This window comes from Strix aluco, chromosome 2, assembly GCF_031877795.1.
Source record: "Strix aluco isolate bStrAlu1 chromosome 2, bStrAlu1.hap1, whole genome shotgun sequence".
Taxonomy (NCBI): Eukaryota; Metazoa; Chordata; class Aves; order Strigiformes; family Strigidae; genus Strix; species Strix aluco.
Genome location: NC_133932.1, coordinates 130,292,280 through 130,310,256, shown reverse-complemented (window position 1 = coordinate 130,310,256; position 17,977 = coordinate 130,292,280). Strand labels below are relative to the sequence as shown.

Below are 17,977 nucleotides of genomic sequence, written 5' to 3'. Positions count from 1 at the left end.
TAGCAATTTGCAATGAAATCATGTCAGGGGGAAATACCACTGCACACAATTTTTACAATTAAGACATTGCTTTGGAGGAAGAGGCAAGATAGAGTATTATTTGTTTTACCCTTTCAGAAACTCATGTTCATTTTGGCCTGTGGGTAAGAATTTGATTAAAATGTGTAAATTAATGGTGTCTTTCATCAAGATCAAGTTGCTACATGAATATACTGTTTTTCAACTAGGACGTTCAGGACTTGATTATGATTGCTTTTAAATATTGGAAAATAATGCCCAGAAATCAAGTTAATATCTGCTCTTTTGTTCTTCAGAAAGTCAGACTAGGTTATGTCCTTTCTAAATTGAATGCCTATTATTCTGCTGTGAGATTCTGTCAGGTATTGGTGAGCAAATAACATGCAAACAGACTTCTACCTACCTGTTTGGCAATGATTGTTTGATATTATTCTGCAGCTGTGCATCTTCAAGAAAAAGATTACTATTTTGGCAACTTAGTGTAGTCAGGTCATTTACCTGTACAACATTACTTAATCTGTTTTGTCTAGCTTGTTTATCATCTCGATAAAAATTGCAGAAGATAGAATTGATGTGTTATTTCTCTCTGACATTTCTTTTCCTTGCTCTTTTGATTTCAGCCACTCAGACCTGTAAGTCTTCCTCAAGTGTCCATCCCTGCCTGTATCCTAACAGAAAAGTGAACTTAATTGCAGAGAAATTCACTCACTATAATGTGTTGTGTTTGCACCTTAGGCAATAATTTCTTCCAGAATGAGTGTGCAAAGGGCAGAAAGTAATCAATTGCCATTTCAGTGGCTTCTTGTTCTGTGGAAAAGTGAAAAATGTCTGTGTAACTTAACTTCGCTGGAATTCCTGTCTTATATTCCTGATGCATTATTAGAATCTTAGTTATTAGATCACATATAGATAGAACTATTGTTTTTCAGAGGAGAAGGAGAATAAGCATGTGGTTTCTTCTTTCATCATCGTCTCCTTTTTCTATAGAGAGATTATTATGATTTATTAATGATTTTTAATGATTTGTGTTCTGTTAACACAACTCTTACAGACTACCACAATGTTTTCCTATATTGCTTAAGAGACACTTGTTTTCTTCTGAAGTCTACAGTCTTCAGCCTTAAGCCTAAACAAAATTAATAACTTTTTCCTGGACCTTCTAATACTGACTGGGTGATACCATCCATATCCATCTCTATATCCAACTCACAAGCTCAGGAATTCCAGAATGTTCCTTTAAGCTTCTCTTCAGTTCATCCTCTTGCTTCTTTCTCAGGACTCTCTCGAGGACTCTGGTTATGAAAGGGAAAAACACATAGATAAAAGTCAAGCTCCAGTAAAGGAAAGGTGACTTGGCTTCAAATTGTCTTTTTCAGAGACACTGAATCAAGTCTGAGTTTTCCTTTATGGCATGATATAGACACTGTGCTGCCAAAACTTAAGGATTCTGCTCGGATCCCCACAGTACCAAAGCTGTGACTACGGTGTTAATGAGTAATTGTAGTGCTGGTATATGTGTGCCCATGGCAATGCAGCATCAAGTGTCATAACACCATCACTGAGTAAAAGTAGAGCGCACCACCACTTTCTTCCACAGCAGTAGCGTAAATTGTGCTCCTTTCAGGAAGCTTGTATTCTCCACAGAGGTTGCAAACTCAGTCCTAGTTGACACCATATTCCTCTTTAGGTATTTTCAGTGTTTTGCATTTAAATATATTAGATTTGATGGCACTGAAAGATCTGATTCTCTCCTTTGTTCTTTTAGAATGCACTTAATTATTGCCTTCTAAGATACTATATTCCTAGACTGAATTTCAGTGAGTTTTTCCCAGGGGTCTGTGTTAGTCTTGCCATCCACCAACAACTTTGATGAAAGCGATTGAAACTTCGGACCATTTTTTTTTTGAAAGCTTCCACTAGCCATTATTACAGCCATTGCTTTCAAACAGGAAGATGGGGCAACTGAGAACTCTTGTGTTAAACAGATTATCAAGTTTATTATCTTACAGTTGCCATATCCTCAGAATTTCTTTCAGAAGCATTAGAGCATTACTTGTGAATAAGATGTTCACTTCCCTTTTCACAATCTAGATAGAAATTGTAAGAACAACATGAATTTTGCACACTTGAGACGACAGAGATGTTGTAGAAGTCATCAGAATGTATCTATCAACATATAATGCTTTGAAATATATGAGCCAAAGTCACTAATACACAGCAGTACCAGACCACTGAATTATTGTCACAGTTTACCTTCAGATTATTCAGTATTATTGTAACAACGTAGGGATGCATACATACCTCTTCTCATAAAGCATTGTGTTCTGGCACAGACATTTGCTTTTAATGTTTCTTTAGGTATGGTAGTCTTCCAGCCTACACTTCTAGTACAAGGTCTCTATCTTGTAGAAGGTACGTTAGTGATCCTTAAAATATTTTGCCCAGGTGTATACTCTACCAGGCATCCTCCCTCCCATAGGCTGAGATTCCTCTCCATGCAAAGAAGTCTTGCAACGTGATGGTGGTTTGATATTATGCTGCCTCTTATGCCCTTTGTATCCTGCCCCAAAGGGTCTAAGATAGATGCATGGATCAAGCAGGCATTACTGGCATGGAAATAGAATTCATATTTTTCCCTGCAGAATGCATGTATGAACAAATCAACTCAAAAAAAAAATCAGTTATTTTTCAGTGAGGTAACTTATAATTAAGTTCCTCTTTCAATCATTCATGTGATTATATAATAGATCATGTGTGCATGTGGATATGAGTAAGGTAAGATCTGAATAGGTTATATTCTTCTGATATGCTAGTTCCACATTTACTTGTTTGCTTCCTCAATCTAAAGATAAGCCAATGTGTAATTATTTTTGTATAACATGGGAGGATTGCAACAAATCATGCTTCTGAAAATTCTAGATCTTCTATAGTTTTGGGTGACATTAAAATAATATAGACAGTTGAAATTCAGACTTTTTTTTCTAGAAATGGGGAGAGATGGTTTTTGTGAAGAAGGTGGGGAGAAATATTAAACAATCATCAAGTTGAGTGGCTTAAAAAGTTTTTGAGGGAAGAAAGGATGAGTTGTTTAGGAAAAAATGTGGATTTTCCTGTCACAAAGAAAAAAAAAATTAATTGATGAAAGATGTTTCTCTAGACAGGTTGAATTGGGAGAACTTTGATTCTTATGGACTCATGTTTTCAGGAACCTGAAACCCCAGCTAGACAGTTATGTTTCTGTGTACAGTCGACAGTTCTACAACATAATGCAGTCTTCTGAATCAGAGACTGTGGGATCTCCTGGGTTTTATATTACTGCTATCACAAATTAGTTTTTCTAAGAATAATAGTCTAAATGCTGTTCACATACTAGTAAAGACTAGATTTTCTCATGCAAATAAGCAAGACATTTTTTACGATGAGGGTGGTGAGACACTGGAACAGGTTGCCCATCCCTGGAAGTTTTCAAGGCCAGGTTGGACGGGGCTCTGAGCAACCTGACCTAGTTGAAGATGTCCCTGCTCATTGCAGGAGGGTTGGACTAGATGACCTTAAGGTCCCTTCCAACCCAAGCCAGTATCTGATTCTATAATTCTGTGATAAATAATAATTAAACATGTTCCCAAAATATCACATTCTCTAAATGTGGTGAAAGACAGTAAGTTGAGCCAGTTTCTAAATGTAATTAATCAAAATAAATGTATTCGTAACAGATTGAATAGCTGTTATTTGTAGAGTTCTAGGGAATCAAATTTAATTTTGTACGCCTTAAAAAGTTGTTTAAATAAAATCCATATTTTCAAGATGTGCTTAGCCATCTTGTGATAGTACTTGATAAAAGTAAACACAAATAGTTGCTATTGCTGAGAATTTGGGGCTTGTGTTTTGGCCTGTTTGCCTGTGAAATCTATGTCATTGTTCTCTTTCCTCCCTCTGCCCTTTATTTTTTTCCTTTTTTTCTTTTCTTGAGCAATCAGAAATGGATTTCTGTCCTGCTGAGGTTGTTTACATGTCAAAAGTTTCCTGTTCTTCACTGAAACATTATGAAGTGGAAACCTGTAGAAGTGAAGGGGAAAGACAGATAAATATATAAACAGATAAATAAAATAAATCTCACACACTTAAGTATAGCCAGACAGTAACACTCCCACTGGAAGCAGGATTCACATTACTGGAGCAGTTAATAATTCTATATATGAATTCTCTCTCTTCCTTGGGATGCTGCTGACAGAACATTTAACATCACAAATACAAATCAAAGTTCTGAAATTGCCCTGGAGTTTTAGGGGTGGATTCCCTACTTTGTTCTGGTCTGTTCCACCTCCACTGCTTATGCAGCAAAAAATCATTAAGTAAGAGGAACCCAGTGGAAAGATCTATTAATGTTGAACAGCCAGAGGTGGGGAAGCTGTATCTGATAGCAACTCCATTGCTGTCATGTGTGAGATATGGGGATATTTTTAGGCAGTAGGAGGAGGGGTTGCATGAAAAGAAAACTGTAGATGGGATTTCTGCTCTGGAAGTTCTCCAACCCGTGTTTTTTGTTAGAGATGCTCTATATATCTCCAGGTTTCCCTGATGCTACAGACGGCTTGCAGAGTCTGTCTGAAGGAGCAGTTTCCTTGCTTGCAGTATTCTACAGCGACCTTCAAGCACCACAGAAAAATGATCTTTTGAACCTTGCATATTAAATGATATTGACTGATGAAGAGATTACCAAAACTGTAAACTCAGTAGAGCAGGAAACCCCAAAAAGTAGTGATCAGAGAATATACCTGGCTAAGCATAGGCAAACTATGGTGTGCAGTATTAGTGCAGATCCTCATGGCCAGACACCGGTAACATCCTCTCAGGCTTTTTGATTTTGTACTTTCACTTTTGCATCGGGGCAACCTGACCTTTACATCTATCAAACATTTTAAAAACCCCACCTCTGTCTTTCTGTCTAATGTTAAACTACTCAGATCTTTTGTTGTTTGCATTCCTTCTGTAGGTGAATGGTATTGATCTTCGAGGTGCTACCCACGAGCAGGCTGCAGCTGCGCTAAAAGGAGCAGGGCAGACGGTAACAATCATAGCACAATACCAGCCGGAGGGTAAGCAAAATAATAAACTTAAAGACATATGGTAAAAGATAAGTGCTTTAAAGCCACGCATTTAACAGGATGAGACTTCTGTAGATAGTGCTTTTCCCAGCTATCATCAGAAGTCATCTGGAATGAAAATTCAAGTGGCAATTCTATCCCAAGGAAATGACTGTATTTTTGTCACAGACTTTGCTTTTAGAAGTATTTTATGCAAATATAAGAACTATCTTTAAACGTGCATATACTAAGACAGTAATCAACACTTAGTTAATCACTTTATTTTCATTATTGCTTATTTTACGTTCTTTTCTATTCTCCTTCTGGAGACAGTGCAAAAGATAAGAATGAACAGAAATGCCAGGAAGATCTGAAGTTGCTTCAGACATTCAGATCAGAATTAAACAAAGATAAATGCTTCCTGCCAAATGCATAGAGCTTCACATTACTACTTTTGGATGTCAGTGTCCTTGTGCCTTCAGGGTAATTAGACCCAAATAACAAGTAGTTACTAGAGAAAATGACAGCTTTTTAAATAAAAGCATCAAAGGAAATTCAGCAAAATATAAGACATTTAAGGTGAGATATATCTCATCCAGCTTTTGGTGTCTAATATTTAGCTTTCTAGAGTTTAAGCTAATTTCAGTGGGAAGAAGTAGGCATTGATTGATTTTATGAGTGGAGTTAAGTGGCAGAACTGCTTCTCACTGTCCATGAGCTACAACCTAAATGACTATGAGGTTCTCAAGAAATTCGTTACTTTCTGATAGGAACTGAAGATGGTTTTCCTCTGCAGTAGTTGTTACTTTGAAACTCTTTCCAGATGAATTCAGCAACTACAGGTGTCTGTGAAGACTTGCTGGCACAGTTTTATCAGTTTTCAGTAAACAGTTCTAGCTCAAATCACAAGTCCTGCTATGACCTGTCAACACAAGTTGTTGATTTTGCCTGATTGTGCCCAGCCTAGGACACATGTGGGTCTCAGGTGAAACAGAACAGCTCTAATAACAGGTTCAGCTAGTCATTTTTTTCAGAGACACTGGGGAGATGAATTAGTACTGCCAGAATTTATCCAACGTGATACCTTCTTTTGTTTCTCTGGATCCTGATGATAGCACACAAAGAGAAAAACAGCTGGTATTTTAGTCAAACTTAAAATTGCACTTTAAATCTATTTATTGGTTTATCTGCACTTGAGTCACCAAACGGAATAAATTAGGCCGTACTAAGAAATGAGGAGATGAGAGCAAATGAAATTGCAAGTGTCTATAGTTAAATAAATGGAACATATTAATATAAAAATGCATAAGTAATAATCAAGAGTTATTTCAAAGAAAAAGTATTGAAAAGCAATTCCATTACAGATAGCTATCCGCACTGGATTCTGAATAAACCATGTTCCCATTAGTTCCGGCAGTCTTGTTTGCTGTCTGGCAATTTTATACTGCAATTATCACCATGGTGCCTGAGTACTTGTAGTAATCACTGGCATTTCAGAGTTGTTCTATGGCATTGTTAATACACAAAAAATATATCGCTTGACAGATTTTTCCTATTATATTTGAACTTTTAGTTGACATACTTTTACCCTACATTTTACCAGCTCTGTACTATGTGAAATTCAGTTTTGGTGTACATGCAGTTCAAACGATGCTGATGAAATCCATCAAGTATTATACTGCATATTTATTCCATTTTTCCTATAACACTGCTTCATTCACCAAAAACCCTGTTGAGGGCAGACTAGTCCCAACTGCATGGCTTATTGTCACTGAAGCACAGCCAGTTTTCTGTTCCACCAGATAGTTCAAAACACACTGAAGAGAGTGGAGCTGGTGAAGAACAGGGCCCAAAAGTCAGCCTTTTTATAGAAAATGGTTGAATTTTTTAAAGTAGTGAAAGTATTCAGTAGTTGTTCAGCATGTGTTGTCTTACTGCTGAAGTTGGTTGGTTTTTTTAATCTGAGGTGCTGGTTAATTCAAACTGCATAAATACAGATGTAAAATGAAATATTTCTTTCTCAAAAAATCCCTAACAGCAAAGAAAGATTTAACAGTTTTTAAACAGTTGTTTAAATAACCTTCACAGAGAATTATTTAAAGATTTACAGGTCACACAGAAAGACAAACACACACTCTATATCATCATAAATATTTATTTTATTCTAAAGATCCTGCACAACTCTTTTTGTCCTTTCTTTGTAATTTATATCTGATGTCTTATTTACCATATCTTATCTTATTGCATATATTGGAACATAGTCATAAAATACAATCTTAAAACTGTGCAGCTGTGCTTCCCTCAGGGTCTCCTCACTTTAAATTGCTTCCAAAACTAGTAAAGTACATAAGCAAAGTAAGCTTGTATCTTGACTTTTCCATTTTCATACTGGAAGCTCTGAGTTGTTACTACAGCTTCAGGCTATTTGGGAAGATCCAAGAATAGCCACTGCAAATGTTCACCAGTACCTTGTTTTTAATCTTTTCCAGCTTATTAAGCCTTTTGATGTTGTTGCAAACAAAACCATTCAATAAAACCTTTAGCTATTGATATTTCAGGTATTAAACAATGATGATAGAAGTAGCAGTCAATACTATAAGTCAGCTGATGATTAGCAATTAAAATTGTTAGTAGAAAAAGCTTGTGTTCCAATAATTTAGTTTTTATACAGTAAAGAAAAGCTTACAGTACACTTATCTTTTCAGTGTCTCCAAAACCAAATAATATACTTTGCCATGGGAAGAAAATTAGGTGAATACTATAGGAACAGCTTTCAAAGTTTAAATTTCCCTTTCCTTGTTTCAAACAGTCAGAAGTTCATCTAAGCCTTGTATGAACTACCCTCACATTTATGTGTATAGACTTGGCAGCAAATCTCATGAGAATAGCAAATCCTGCAAAAGAATCTAGTGCTTGCCATCAACTTGACTAGCTCTTCCTCTTGATATTATGGCACTTTGTTTTCTCATCCTGTCTGGAATAAACAAATGCAAAGACGAGCTCAGATAAAATAGAATAGCATCACAAAATGTTTTGAATAATGTCAGACTTGTGGTTGGTGATGGTGCTTATCTGAACCATGCTGCCTGTCCCTGAGATGAAAGCGGTCTTGGAAATAGGAGAAAATTCTGTAAAAGAGCACAGATACAGTGAACAAAGGGAAAATGGAAGAAACAAGCAGTGATTTCATGAGAAGGAGGTGAATGGAAACACAAGGGATAGCATGAAGAATGGAGAACAACTCCTCAGCTCTTCTGCTCTTCAGTCCCTGTTTTCTTCACAGAATCATAGAATCATTTAGGTTGGAAAAGACCTTTAAGATCATCAAGCCCATCCGTTAACCTAACACTGCCAAGTCCACCACTAAACCATGTCCCTAAGCACCACATCTACACATCTTCTAAATACCTGCAGGGATTGCGACTTATGGACACTCACCATCTTTATTTCTCTCATCTCTCTGAGAAATAGAAGAGAAAAAAGAGGTATGAAGGTCTAAGCAGAAATGCAAATTCTGTGGACAAAAATATGGAAAGATTATTAAGAAGAAGAGGAAAACAAATCACAGAGATTATAAAATCAGAGCTCAACAGTAAGAGTATATGTTTATAGTTTTAGGAACAGCAACCATAACTCTGGGCATTTTGAGTCATTCCTTACTTTTATTTTAAAAATTGAAAATAACCTGTATACTCTATCTTATGTAGATATGTATTATGCAAATGGAGGTCAAGTAATGTTAAGCATCATGATCTCTCACAATCGTTGTGGATGTAGTTCATATGGAGGTTTATGCATGTGTACAAATTACACTAGCCATCCTGCAGGCTTCAGAAAGATGACTTTTTGTGCTCATGTCCAGCTCACTTCTTCTGTACATGGTTGAAATGAAATTAAAGAGAATTTAAGGACCAAAAGCTACTTAGAACAAAATTAGAAGAGGAACCGATCGCTTATATTTAGCTTTGCTCTCCAATTTTTAAAATTCTTGGAAGCATTTTAACTCTACTCCCAGCTTAGCAACTCTCAGATCTCTTTTAAAACATTGTGCAAATATGGAGCTAGTGAGTAGTTCCTTCTCTTCTGCAAAATAAAAACCTGAGCCTGGTAAATAATCTTAGTGTGAAACAGTGTGTCCCTATCAAACAATTAATTAGAAATTAAAATGGGACTATATACCACATAGGGAAACACCTCTTACATTTCCAGGTTTTGATGCAGGACATACTTTGATTTTAATGGCAACAGTTGCAAATTACAGCCCAGTATGGAAGGAGTTAAGAAAAAAACATTTTGTCAGTGAAACTGAAATACATTTTCAAAGGAAAGTGAACTTTTGTTGAAATAATGGTGACAATTTGTCCTGAAAGACACAGCTTGGGAGTTGGGTTAGACAGAATACTGGACTCCTAATGAAGCTGCTAAAAAGCTTTATTGCACATTTTAGTCTCAAATGCTCATGTTCCTTCCCCCTGCCGCAGTGTGAAAGGGTAGAACTTAGCCCTAAGATTTTTGCAAAATATTCGGTGTCAGTGGTCTGCAAGCTGCGTCGTGCTGCATTGCAGTGTCTCTGCAGCTATTCCCTCACCACAGTCCCTGGAAAACTGTTAAACCACTCAGAAGTTTCATGTGCTTTAAATCTTTCAAGCGAGCCAATTAACTTGCTTTCTTAACAGCTTGCATATAGGGAAAACATTCATTGATTACAGTTTGATTAGACCAGCTGACAATGAAGAGGTCAAAAAGTCTTTACAGCAAGAGAATTTCTGCTTTATCGCCTTTTGAATTAGCAGTTAGCTGCTTGCTTGGTGACTCGGTGCTCTGTGCCTGCTGTGTGGCGAGTAGGTGAGTTTTAGAGAAAGGGTATCAGACGGAGAGATACTGTGATAGGCAGTGCTGTTCTTTGCAGACATTAGCTAAGGAAATTACTGGAGAGCTGCACCTACAGTTATAAGCATCTCACGGCAGCTATGGTACTAAATTCACTTTTTAGTTCTTTTGTTCCTGAGTCTGGGAGGCTTACATAGTGCATTGTAACAGACCTAACTTTCATAAGCAACGTCAGCTTTTACAAAAACATACTCCTTGTCTTACACATTCATCTGACTTACTAATGCGTGAGATCTGCTCTTTTTAAAATAACAGAGTAGAAATCCAACGATCACTTTTACAGGTCTCTCCCTGAACAGTCATGGATACTCTTTAGCTCTTTTCCCCATTTCATTCCCTGTTCCTGCTTCAAAATACAAACACTTGTCTCCTGTTTTGGTACAACAGTCACATATATTCCTGATTCAGATGTTTAACTTTTCCAAATGCTGTGGGAATAAGGTAGAAACAAAATGTATGGGAAGAATAAATAATTGTATTTATTCATCTTTGTCTAGGTCACTTCTATACTTTGAAATGTGAATGCTCATGTTAAAGGTCCCTTTTCCCAGCTGTTGAAAATCAATGTAGCTTAATTACTTGGATATAGTTGCATTAAAGCAGTTGGCTTTTATCTGGAAGCCACTGTATCCAATTGCTAAAGAATGTAAGATATTAAGGTTATATTTCATGCATGTGCATTAAAGAGTATATAGCCAAGCTGGATCTGACCAAAGGCCCATTTGCTGAGGATCCTGTTTCCAACAGCAGCCAACAGCTTAAGGAGAGGAGAAAGAACGGGACAAGCACATAGTGATACTTGCACTGAATACTGTCCTGCTGACCAGAGGGGGTTGAAAACTCCTCTCCTTGTCCTCAGCTGGAAAATATCACTACTGTAAACATTAATAAAAGCAAAAAGCAGTTCAGAGGTATATTCCATAGATTGGCCTGCTGAAGTTTAGTGAGTGAATTTCATTGAGAAGTTTGGTGCACGATAGAGCTCGATGTTATGGTAGTATTTTTTTTTCCTTGTATTTGAGCCTTTTTTTTTTTAACTTAACACCACCAGAGAAGGTGCATTGTTCCAACACCAGAGAAGCTTTTATTTCAGATGTTGTTATTGATAATAGTCGATAATGCACCAGAGTTCTCCCATGTAGGAGACAAGGACTGCAGTCTCATTCAGATATCAATATCAAAAGCTGCTTTTTTTTCTTTTATCTCTTTTTAACCCTCTTTTTACAGTGGCATCTCCAACTCTATTGTTTCCTTATTTACTGATGAAGTTTTTTTACTAAGTTACAGAATAAGGAATTGTTTTCTGTAGCTGATGAAATGTCAAGCCTGTGCCTCCCTTGCTTGTCCATGAAGTGCCCACTGAAGAGAGGTTAGCCAGATTGCAGATGATGCTGTCAAAACTAGTTCTCCTTCTAATAATTTTAACACCTTTTGCTTCAATGGAAGTGCAGAAGTCCACTAAGCAACAAAACACTTTTTTGTTGCAGAGATTTCTGTGTAAATTGTTTAACAGTACTATGTGGCTGCAATACATAACTTCACGTAATGTACCAAATCATACCAAATGTTATTTGTGTGCTCAAAACTAAAAGTCTGGCACTTAAACTAATCCTTGAGTGCTCCAGGTTATGTCAGGAGTTAATGTACACAGTTAGATGTTGAGATTAGTATTTGCTGGTTTTCTTTCTTTTGAGCTAGAAAATATGACTTTGGTACCCTTAGGAGAAATGCAGCAGTTGCCAAGATGATAGTACCCCACTTGTTTGGCCATGTGAGATCCTTACCTTAGGCATAGCTTTTGTGCCTCTAGTTGCTGCATACTATTTAGAATAAACTGCTTTTATTTTTACATTGTTGGAGCAAAGTCTTCAACTTCATAATTTCATTGCAAGCTTCACACTGTCTTTACCTCAAGTAAAAAACCTCCAAACCATGTTTAAAAATCTCCTGATCCACTTTCAAATTATTTTCTCTTACCACAGCATTTTCTTTCTGTTTCCCCGAGCTGTCCTCATCACGGCTCCCTCTCTACTGCAAAGTAACTCTAGTCCCTAAGTGACTCTGCCTGTGTACATGGCATTGCCCCAGCACAGACAGATATTTCTGGGGCTCTTCAGCCACAGCTGAAGAAGCACCAGGGCTTTCAAATGTTCTTTTAAAGTCAAGCCTTTGTAGGATTCTCCTAAGACACAAAAGGTTATATTTTAATTCTTCTGTTAAATTTAAAGATCACATTCCCAGTAGAGTTACACAGTGTAACTTGTCCAACATTGAATATTTTATAAAAAATCAGAATTCTAATTTTTTTTCTCTTTGTCTAAAACAGCCAGCACTCACTATGCAGGAAACAAGTTATGGCTTTGATGTATTTTCTTAATGTTTTTGTGCAGATTCATTTGTGTTTAATGTAGTCATCCCAGTCCGCCAGACTGTATTTGCTGTTTCCCTACAGCCTCGCGAGCTTTCTCAATTCCCATTTTCATACATGTTTCAGTTTAAGTACTTATTTTGTAATTCAGTTGTATTTAGCTCTTGTTTCTTGTTTTCAGGCTTTAAATTTCCTTAAATAGTATATTCTTCTATAATGTTGTCAGTGTCAAGTGTAGGAAATTGTGCAGGGAAAACACGATTTCCTTTAAAAACTGTCTTTTCTTGTTTTCATTTTAAATGAGATAACTTGAAGTTACGTGGGGTTTTTTTCTGTAATTCTTTCTCTGACCTTCAGTTGTAATGCAGGTCCTGTTTAGTTTTTTGTTGTTCATGTACAGCCTTCTCTGCTTAATTATATTTTTATAGACACAGAAGTGTATCTGTTAAATCTTCATGCTGGAGATTATTAATTGCTTTTCTTTGGCAATTTATTAATTAAAGTTTAGTAATTTCCTCTTTTTACTGTTTTGTAAGGTAATCAAGTCTCATTGGGAATACAAATAAAGAGTTGATTTTCTTCTTACAACAGCTGTTACGTTTGCAGCTGCTAATTTAACTGTTAAGCATGGGCTACAAATTCTTCCCACTTCCCTGTTTTAGAGTTCACTAAACTGAAATCTGATTCACCTGTGCTTTTGCCTGTACATGACAGCTTTTTCAGAAAACAAAACCTTCTTAGCAATGGAAAATGTATGTATGGATTTGTGTACTGGCCATTTAGCAGTTTCTTAGCAGTAATAGGAATAACAATTTTGTAACTGCAGTGGTACTAAACGAATAGTTTCTCTTTTTAATTACGACCCTGGTTTTGTATCTCTGGCAGTAGAGGAACATTCACAACCATGTGAGTCTCACTGTAGTGGAAGGAACTGGGAGCTGCAGTTGGGAGTATGCTGCTGAGTGGGCAGAGGAGAGCCCAGGCATCATTCACTTTAGAACCAGATTGAGGGAAAATCTTAACATTGTTTCTGAACCTGTTTCAGTGTTTCTTTCTTCTCTCACTCTCTTTCTTTTTTCAATTTCTAATTGTGATTTCCATCTTGGAAAAAAAAAAAAATGTGTTTCATGCTAAAGACATTTTGTGTTTACTTTCTTTTTTACTTTTTAAGCCATAAATTTTACCAACACTTTGGCTATTTTAATTCTTTCACAGTGGCATCATTTCATACCTCACATGACTTCAGCAGCTCATATTTATTTCCATCTATTTACTTTAAAATGTGTTACCTTTCTTACTGATTTTTGCACTTTGCAAAGGTACAGTTTATTTCTTTGTTGTGTTGCTTTTTAGTTACCTTCAGTGTCAGATTTTTTTCCTTCTTTACTTACAGTTAGTATAAGCCTGTGCTATTTCATTGATACTGCTTTTCCAAGTCTTCATGATAATTTACACAGCTTCAAGTTTAGAGGCTGTTATGGTAACTTGAAACTGGTCCTGGGGGATTTGGCTATTAAAGATGCTGAAGACTCTTCACAAAAATCTTTTTTATCCAAACAGTTTAACAGGGTTTATTTTAATAAGAGTTCAGAAGCCACTGGAAACCTGGTTTTCTCTGCCTTCAGGTGAATTACTTCATGTAGAGACATGACTGAAAATACAAAACAGTCCATAAACTGGATGAAATTTCACAATGTAGTCAGTATTACTGACACTCATGTGCTTAAACTAATACTAAAATACAGGTTCTGTACAATCCCTGTGTATTCATCTCATGTCTCCAGAGAATATGAATACCAAAAATTAAGTTTTCTCTGCAGTAATTGATGTAAAAATACTGATCAAGTGAAATGTTTGGTTTGAAATTAAAAGTATATTTTCCTAAGATTTCCTGGAGAACTGCTCTTGAATCTGTTAAAAAAGAAAAAAAAAAAAAAAAAAGAAAGTATGGCTTTGAAATCTATCCTGTAAGTTCAAGGTGTATTTGCTTCAGTGTTTAGTTAGAAAGAGACAAATTGAAGAGAAAATTTCTGGTCTCATTTTTTTCTGCTTGAAAAATATCAACAAGGGCAAAAGAGCAGCTACTATAGGAGAGAATCAAGATCCGTGATGTGAAGGGATGAAGGTTTCCCAAAGGATGTGGGGATTATAGCCTTCTTCTGGAGATCTCTCATGCTGAGGAAAGACAGCAAGTGAGCACAGTTATGGTAGCATTGCTAAATATCACAGGAGATGATGGCATATCGGGCATTTTCTTGGCCCAGTGCTGCGACTGCTGTCAGCACAAAATTCACAGTGAGGTCAATGCAAGTGTTAGGGACAGTCTTCCATAACTTGTAGTTTTAAAGTTTATAGTTCTTGACACATTACAGGGATTTTCTTTTAATTATATTACAGAGCTAGGCAAATACAAACTAAAAAGTAATTTGTTTTTTAATTAAATGGGGCCGTTGGCTAAGCTGGTTGTCCAAGGTTTCTCAGTGGAGAGATGTAAGCCTCTCTGAGCTCGTTCAGCCTTTTTGGATGAGATGAGTCTCTTCTCACTAGCTATAGAGGGAACTTCAGTGACTAATTTAGGCTGGATGGACAAAGCTAAGGCTAAATGAATTAACCTCTTCTGGTGTCCCCGGGAAGTAGCTACTAGTAAAGTGCTGTGCAGACAGATGAAGCTGGTTTTCCCAGCTCACCAGGTGAACTGCTAATGAAGCCAGAAATAAATTCTCTGAGCCCTATGCCTTTGGTTTAGTCACTAGACAACACTTTCTCTCAGTAATAATTCTTGAGGCAAGTTAGTACAAGCATTATTTTGATGGAGGGAGAAAAAAATGGGAAAAATCACAGATAACTTAAAATTGTGATTCCAATAGAAAAATAACAAAATTAAGAGTCTCAAGGCAAGATAGGAGATTTAAAGATAATTGTTTACTTGTAACTTGAATTTTAGGTAAATCGATTGGTTAGTTGATTTGAATTTATTGCCTGTGGGTGAGAATGATGGCAGAGTGTGAGAAATAAAAAATAAAATATGCACTATTTAAACAGAGAGAGACAAAGAGGTAAAGGGAAGATCCACTCTCAAGTGTTCCTGAGCACTACACATGCACGCACAGCTTTTTAAAGAATTTCACTTACAACAGTGAACAGTTACCCTGCTCTGGTGCCTTCCTAACTCCGATCTCTGCTTGCTGAGAGTGGCAAAATAAGGGACGTTTAGTGAAAGTATAAATTCTGATTTGGGGTGCACTTAATGGATAGGTGATCGTGTCATTATTAGGAAGAACAGAAATGCTATTGAGTAGACTTTTATGCATGCTCACACATACACACATGCAGCCATTGGAAACTGGCATTTGGGATCCACAGGGCCAGATTTTAAGAGCCACATGGGATGCCTACAATAGATTTCATCACGGCTGTCCTATGCCACACATTCTTAGATTGTAAGTGTGTGTGAAGGATAAGTAAGAAGTTATACAGTATCAGATCACACACTAAACTGTTGCTGAGATAGAACTGTTTTTCAGCAAGTCAGTTCAATGCCTCTGAAAATCTTTACTACTGAGCTGCTTCTACAATAAATTCCCCCTTTTCTGTGATCTTGATCTACGTCATTCTTACATTACTTTCTTTTTCATGGCTGTTAATCTGGCAGCTGACAAGAGAAATAAGAATCAGATTTAGACTTCATTGTCAATCTCAATACTTAACTACAGATTTGTTGAAAATCATTAACTGCAGAATCATTGAAAGAATGGCATATGTCATGTCAGCTTCAAAAAAAAACCCCTCTGCTTAATATTAATTTTGAGTAAGAAAACCTTTACATGATAGATGAATGCACTGCAGATGCATTGTATCTTTGATTTTAGCCTCTCTCACCTGTATGGGTTACCGTATGGCTACATTAGGGAGTTAAGTGAAAGCTGAAGTAAATGGGATTTTTTTTTAAATTAAATATTAATCATATTTCAGTGTGAGGAAGCCTTTAAAGTTATAATGTCATTTATCTATAAAGTAAAAATTTCTATATATTTTAACCTGAGAATCCATCTTCTTTTAGAAGCTCTAGTATCTAAGTAATTTTTTCCCCTGATTTCAGGGTTGAACATAGTTTCAAAGATATTATAGTTAACATTTTCTAAGCCAGGTGCTCAGAGTTAAACTCTGAAATAGAAATATCCTGACCTGCTGCACTGTCGAATTATGTGAGCGATCACTTCTCTTAAAACTGAATTTAATCATATTTTGTAGGTTAAACATGGACTTAGAAGTCTGGTGTTAGTCACCTGTTCTGGAAGGTTTGTTATTTGACATCTTGAAGTATTTTCTAGTGACTTTCTAATTCCCCTTGCAGTTTGCAAGGGAAACACGTGAGACTAACCCAAGTGCTAATTACTTTTTTTAGCACTTAACATATTGCATATGTTCCTTTAAATGGTTTACACAGATTACCTCAGAATTATGCAGAAAACTCAGATTTTACAAACTTTGAACAACATTTGTAAATGTCGAGTTTAATTGTTGCTTCAGTGCTGTTTGGTACCTAAATACACAAAGAAATGTGTAACAAACAAGAGTCAGTCAGGTTACTTTAGCTTCAGTTTAATCCATATGCCTTCTAGACAAGAATTTTTCTTTTTCTTGGAGAGACTCATATTTTGTTGCTGTTTTTTTGTTTGAGTTTTCATCCCTCCAGTAAATCTGAATCCTTATATTTGTCTACCTTGGGCCCCCCAAACTGATGTCAAACTCATCAGCTGTTTTTGCAAATCTTGGTACTCAGCATTTCAGGATATCTTTGTGTGGTGATAAACTACACAATATAGATCAGGGCAGGACTTGCCCTGTGGATATTGGGGTCCATCCCCACCAGAACTTTATAAACCTAAAATCTTTCTTTGTCATTCTGTGTTAGTATTGACATGTAACAAGTTTCCATGTATATGTATGTAGCACTTAAGCACGTCAGAGTCATCATGCGTTTGTAGTGTCATACCTGAGTCTTCCTCCCCTCTTGTGCCAAGTGTGGACAGCACATGTGAGAGCATGTGGAGGGGGTGCCTGAGACTGATTGCCAAGCACTGATATTCTTTGTTTGCTTTTGCACCAGTCTGGGCACCAACACAAACAAAAATTACATGAAAATGGCTCTGCAAAGTAGTAGTCCTCAGTGGGGATTTTGCTGGCTGTCCCCTGACTTGCAGAGACAGGCATGTGGCAATGGGGACTGAGTGTGAAAGGGGGACAGAGGAGAGAGCTGCAAGAACCCGATACTCTGACTTTTCTGTGGTTTCATTTGTGAAGTGAGTGCTGAAAGTTTGTTGTACAGCTGGGCACTTCAGTGGTGGTTGTAATGGGTTTTCTTGTGTGTGTGTCTCCAGACTTTTCAATATTGTTCTTTTAAGCCTCCACTGTGTTACATATGTGTATCTGTGTGTTTGCACAAAATTTTGTATGGAGATCCCCACCACCTAAACCATTCAAGCAGCCTCTGATATAAATTGTCAAAGCTAGGCCTGAATCTGCCTACATGGCTTGGAGGGTAACACACAGATAGTCTAGCTTGTGTCCCAAGAGTAATGTAGCTGCATTACTTTTTCCTGGAGTTCTATGCCCT

At 36.8% G+C, this 17,977-nt stretch overlaps 1 protein-coding gene across 30 annotated transcripts in view; it reads left to right on the top strand.

Annotated features, from left to right (window-relative positions):
- The window catches only part of DLG2 (discs large MAGUK scaffold protein 2), a 1,053,560-nt gene that overhangs the window by 830,330 nt on the left and 205,253 nt on the right, over positions 1 to 17,977 (top strand). For all 30 annotated transcript variants that reach the window (XM_074816343.1, XM_074816342.1, XM_074816341.1 and 27 more), the window contains one exon: positions 5,012 to 5,114. In XM_074816343.1, coding sequence (XP_074672444.1) covers positions 5,012 to 5,114 — 103 coding nt within the window. The remainder of the gene's footprint in view (positions 1 to 5,011; positions 5,115 to 17,977) is intronic.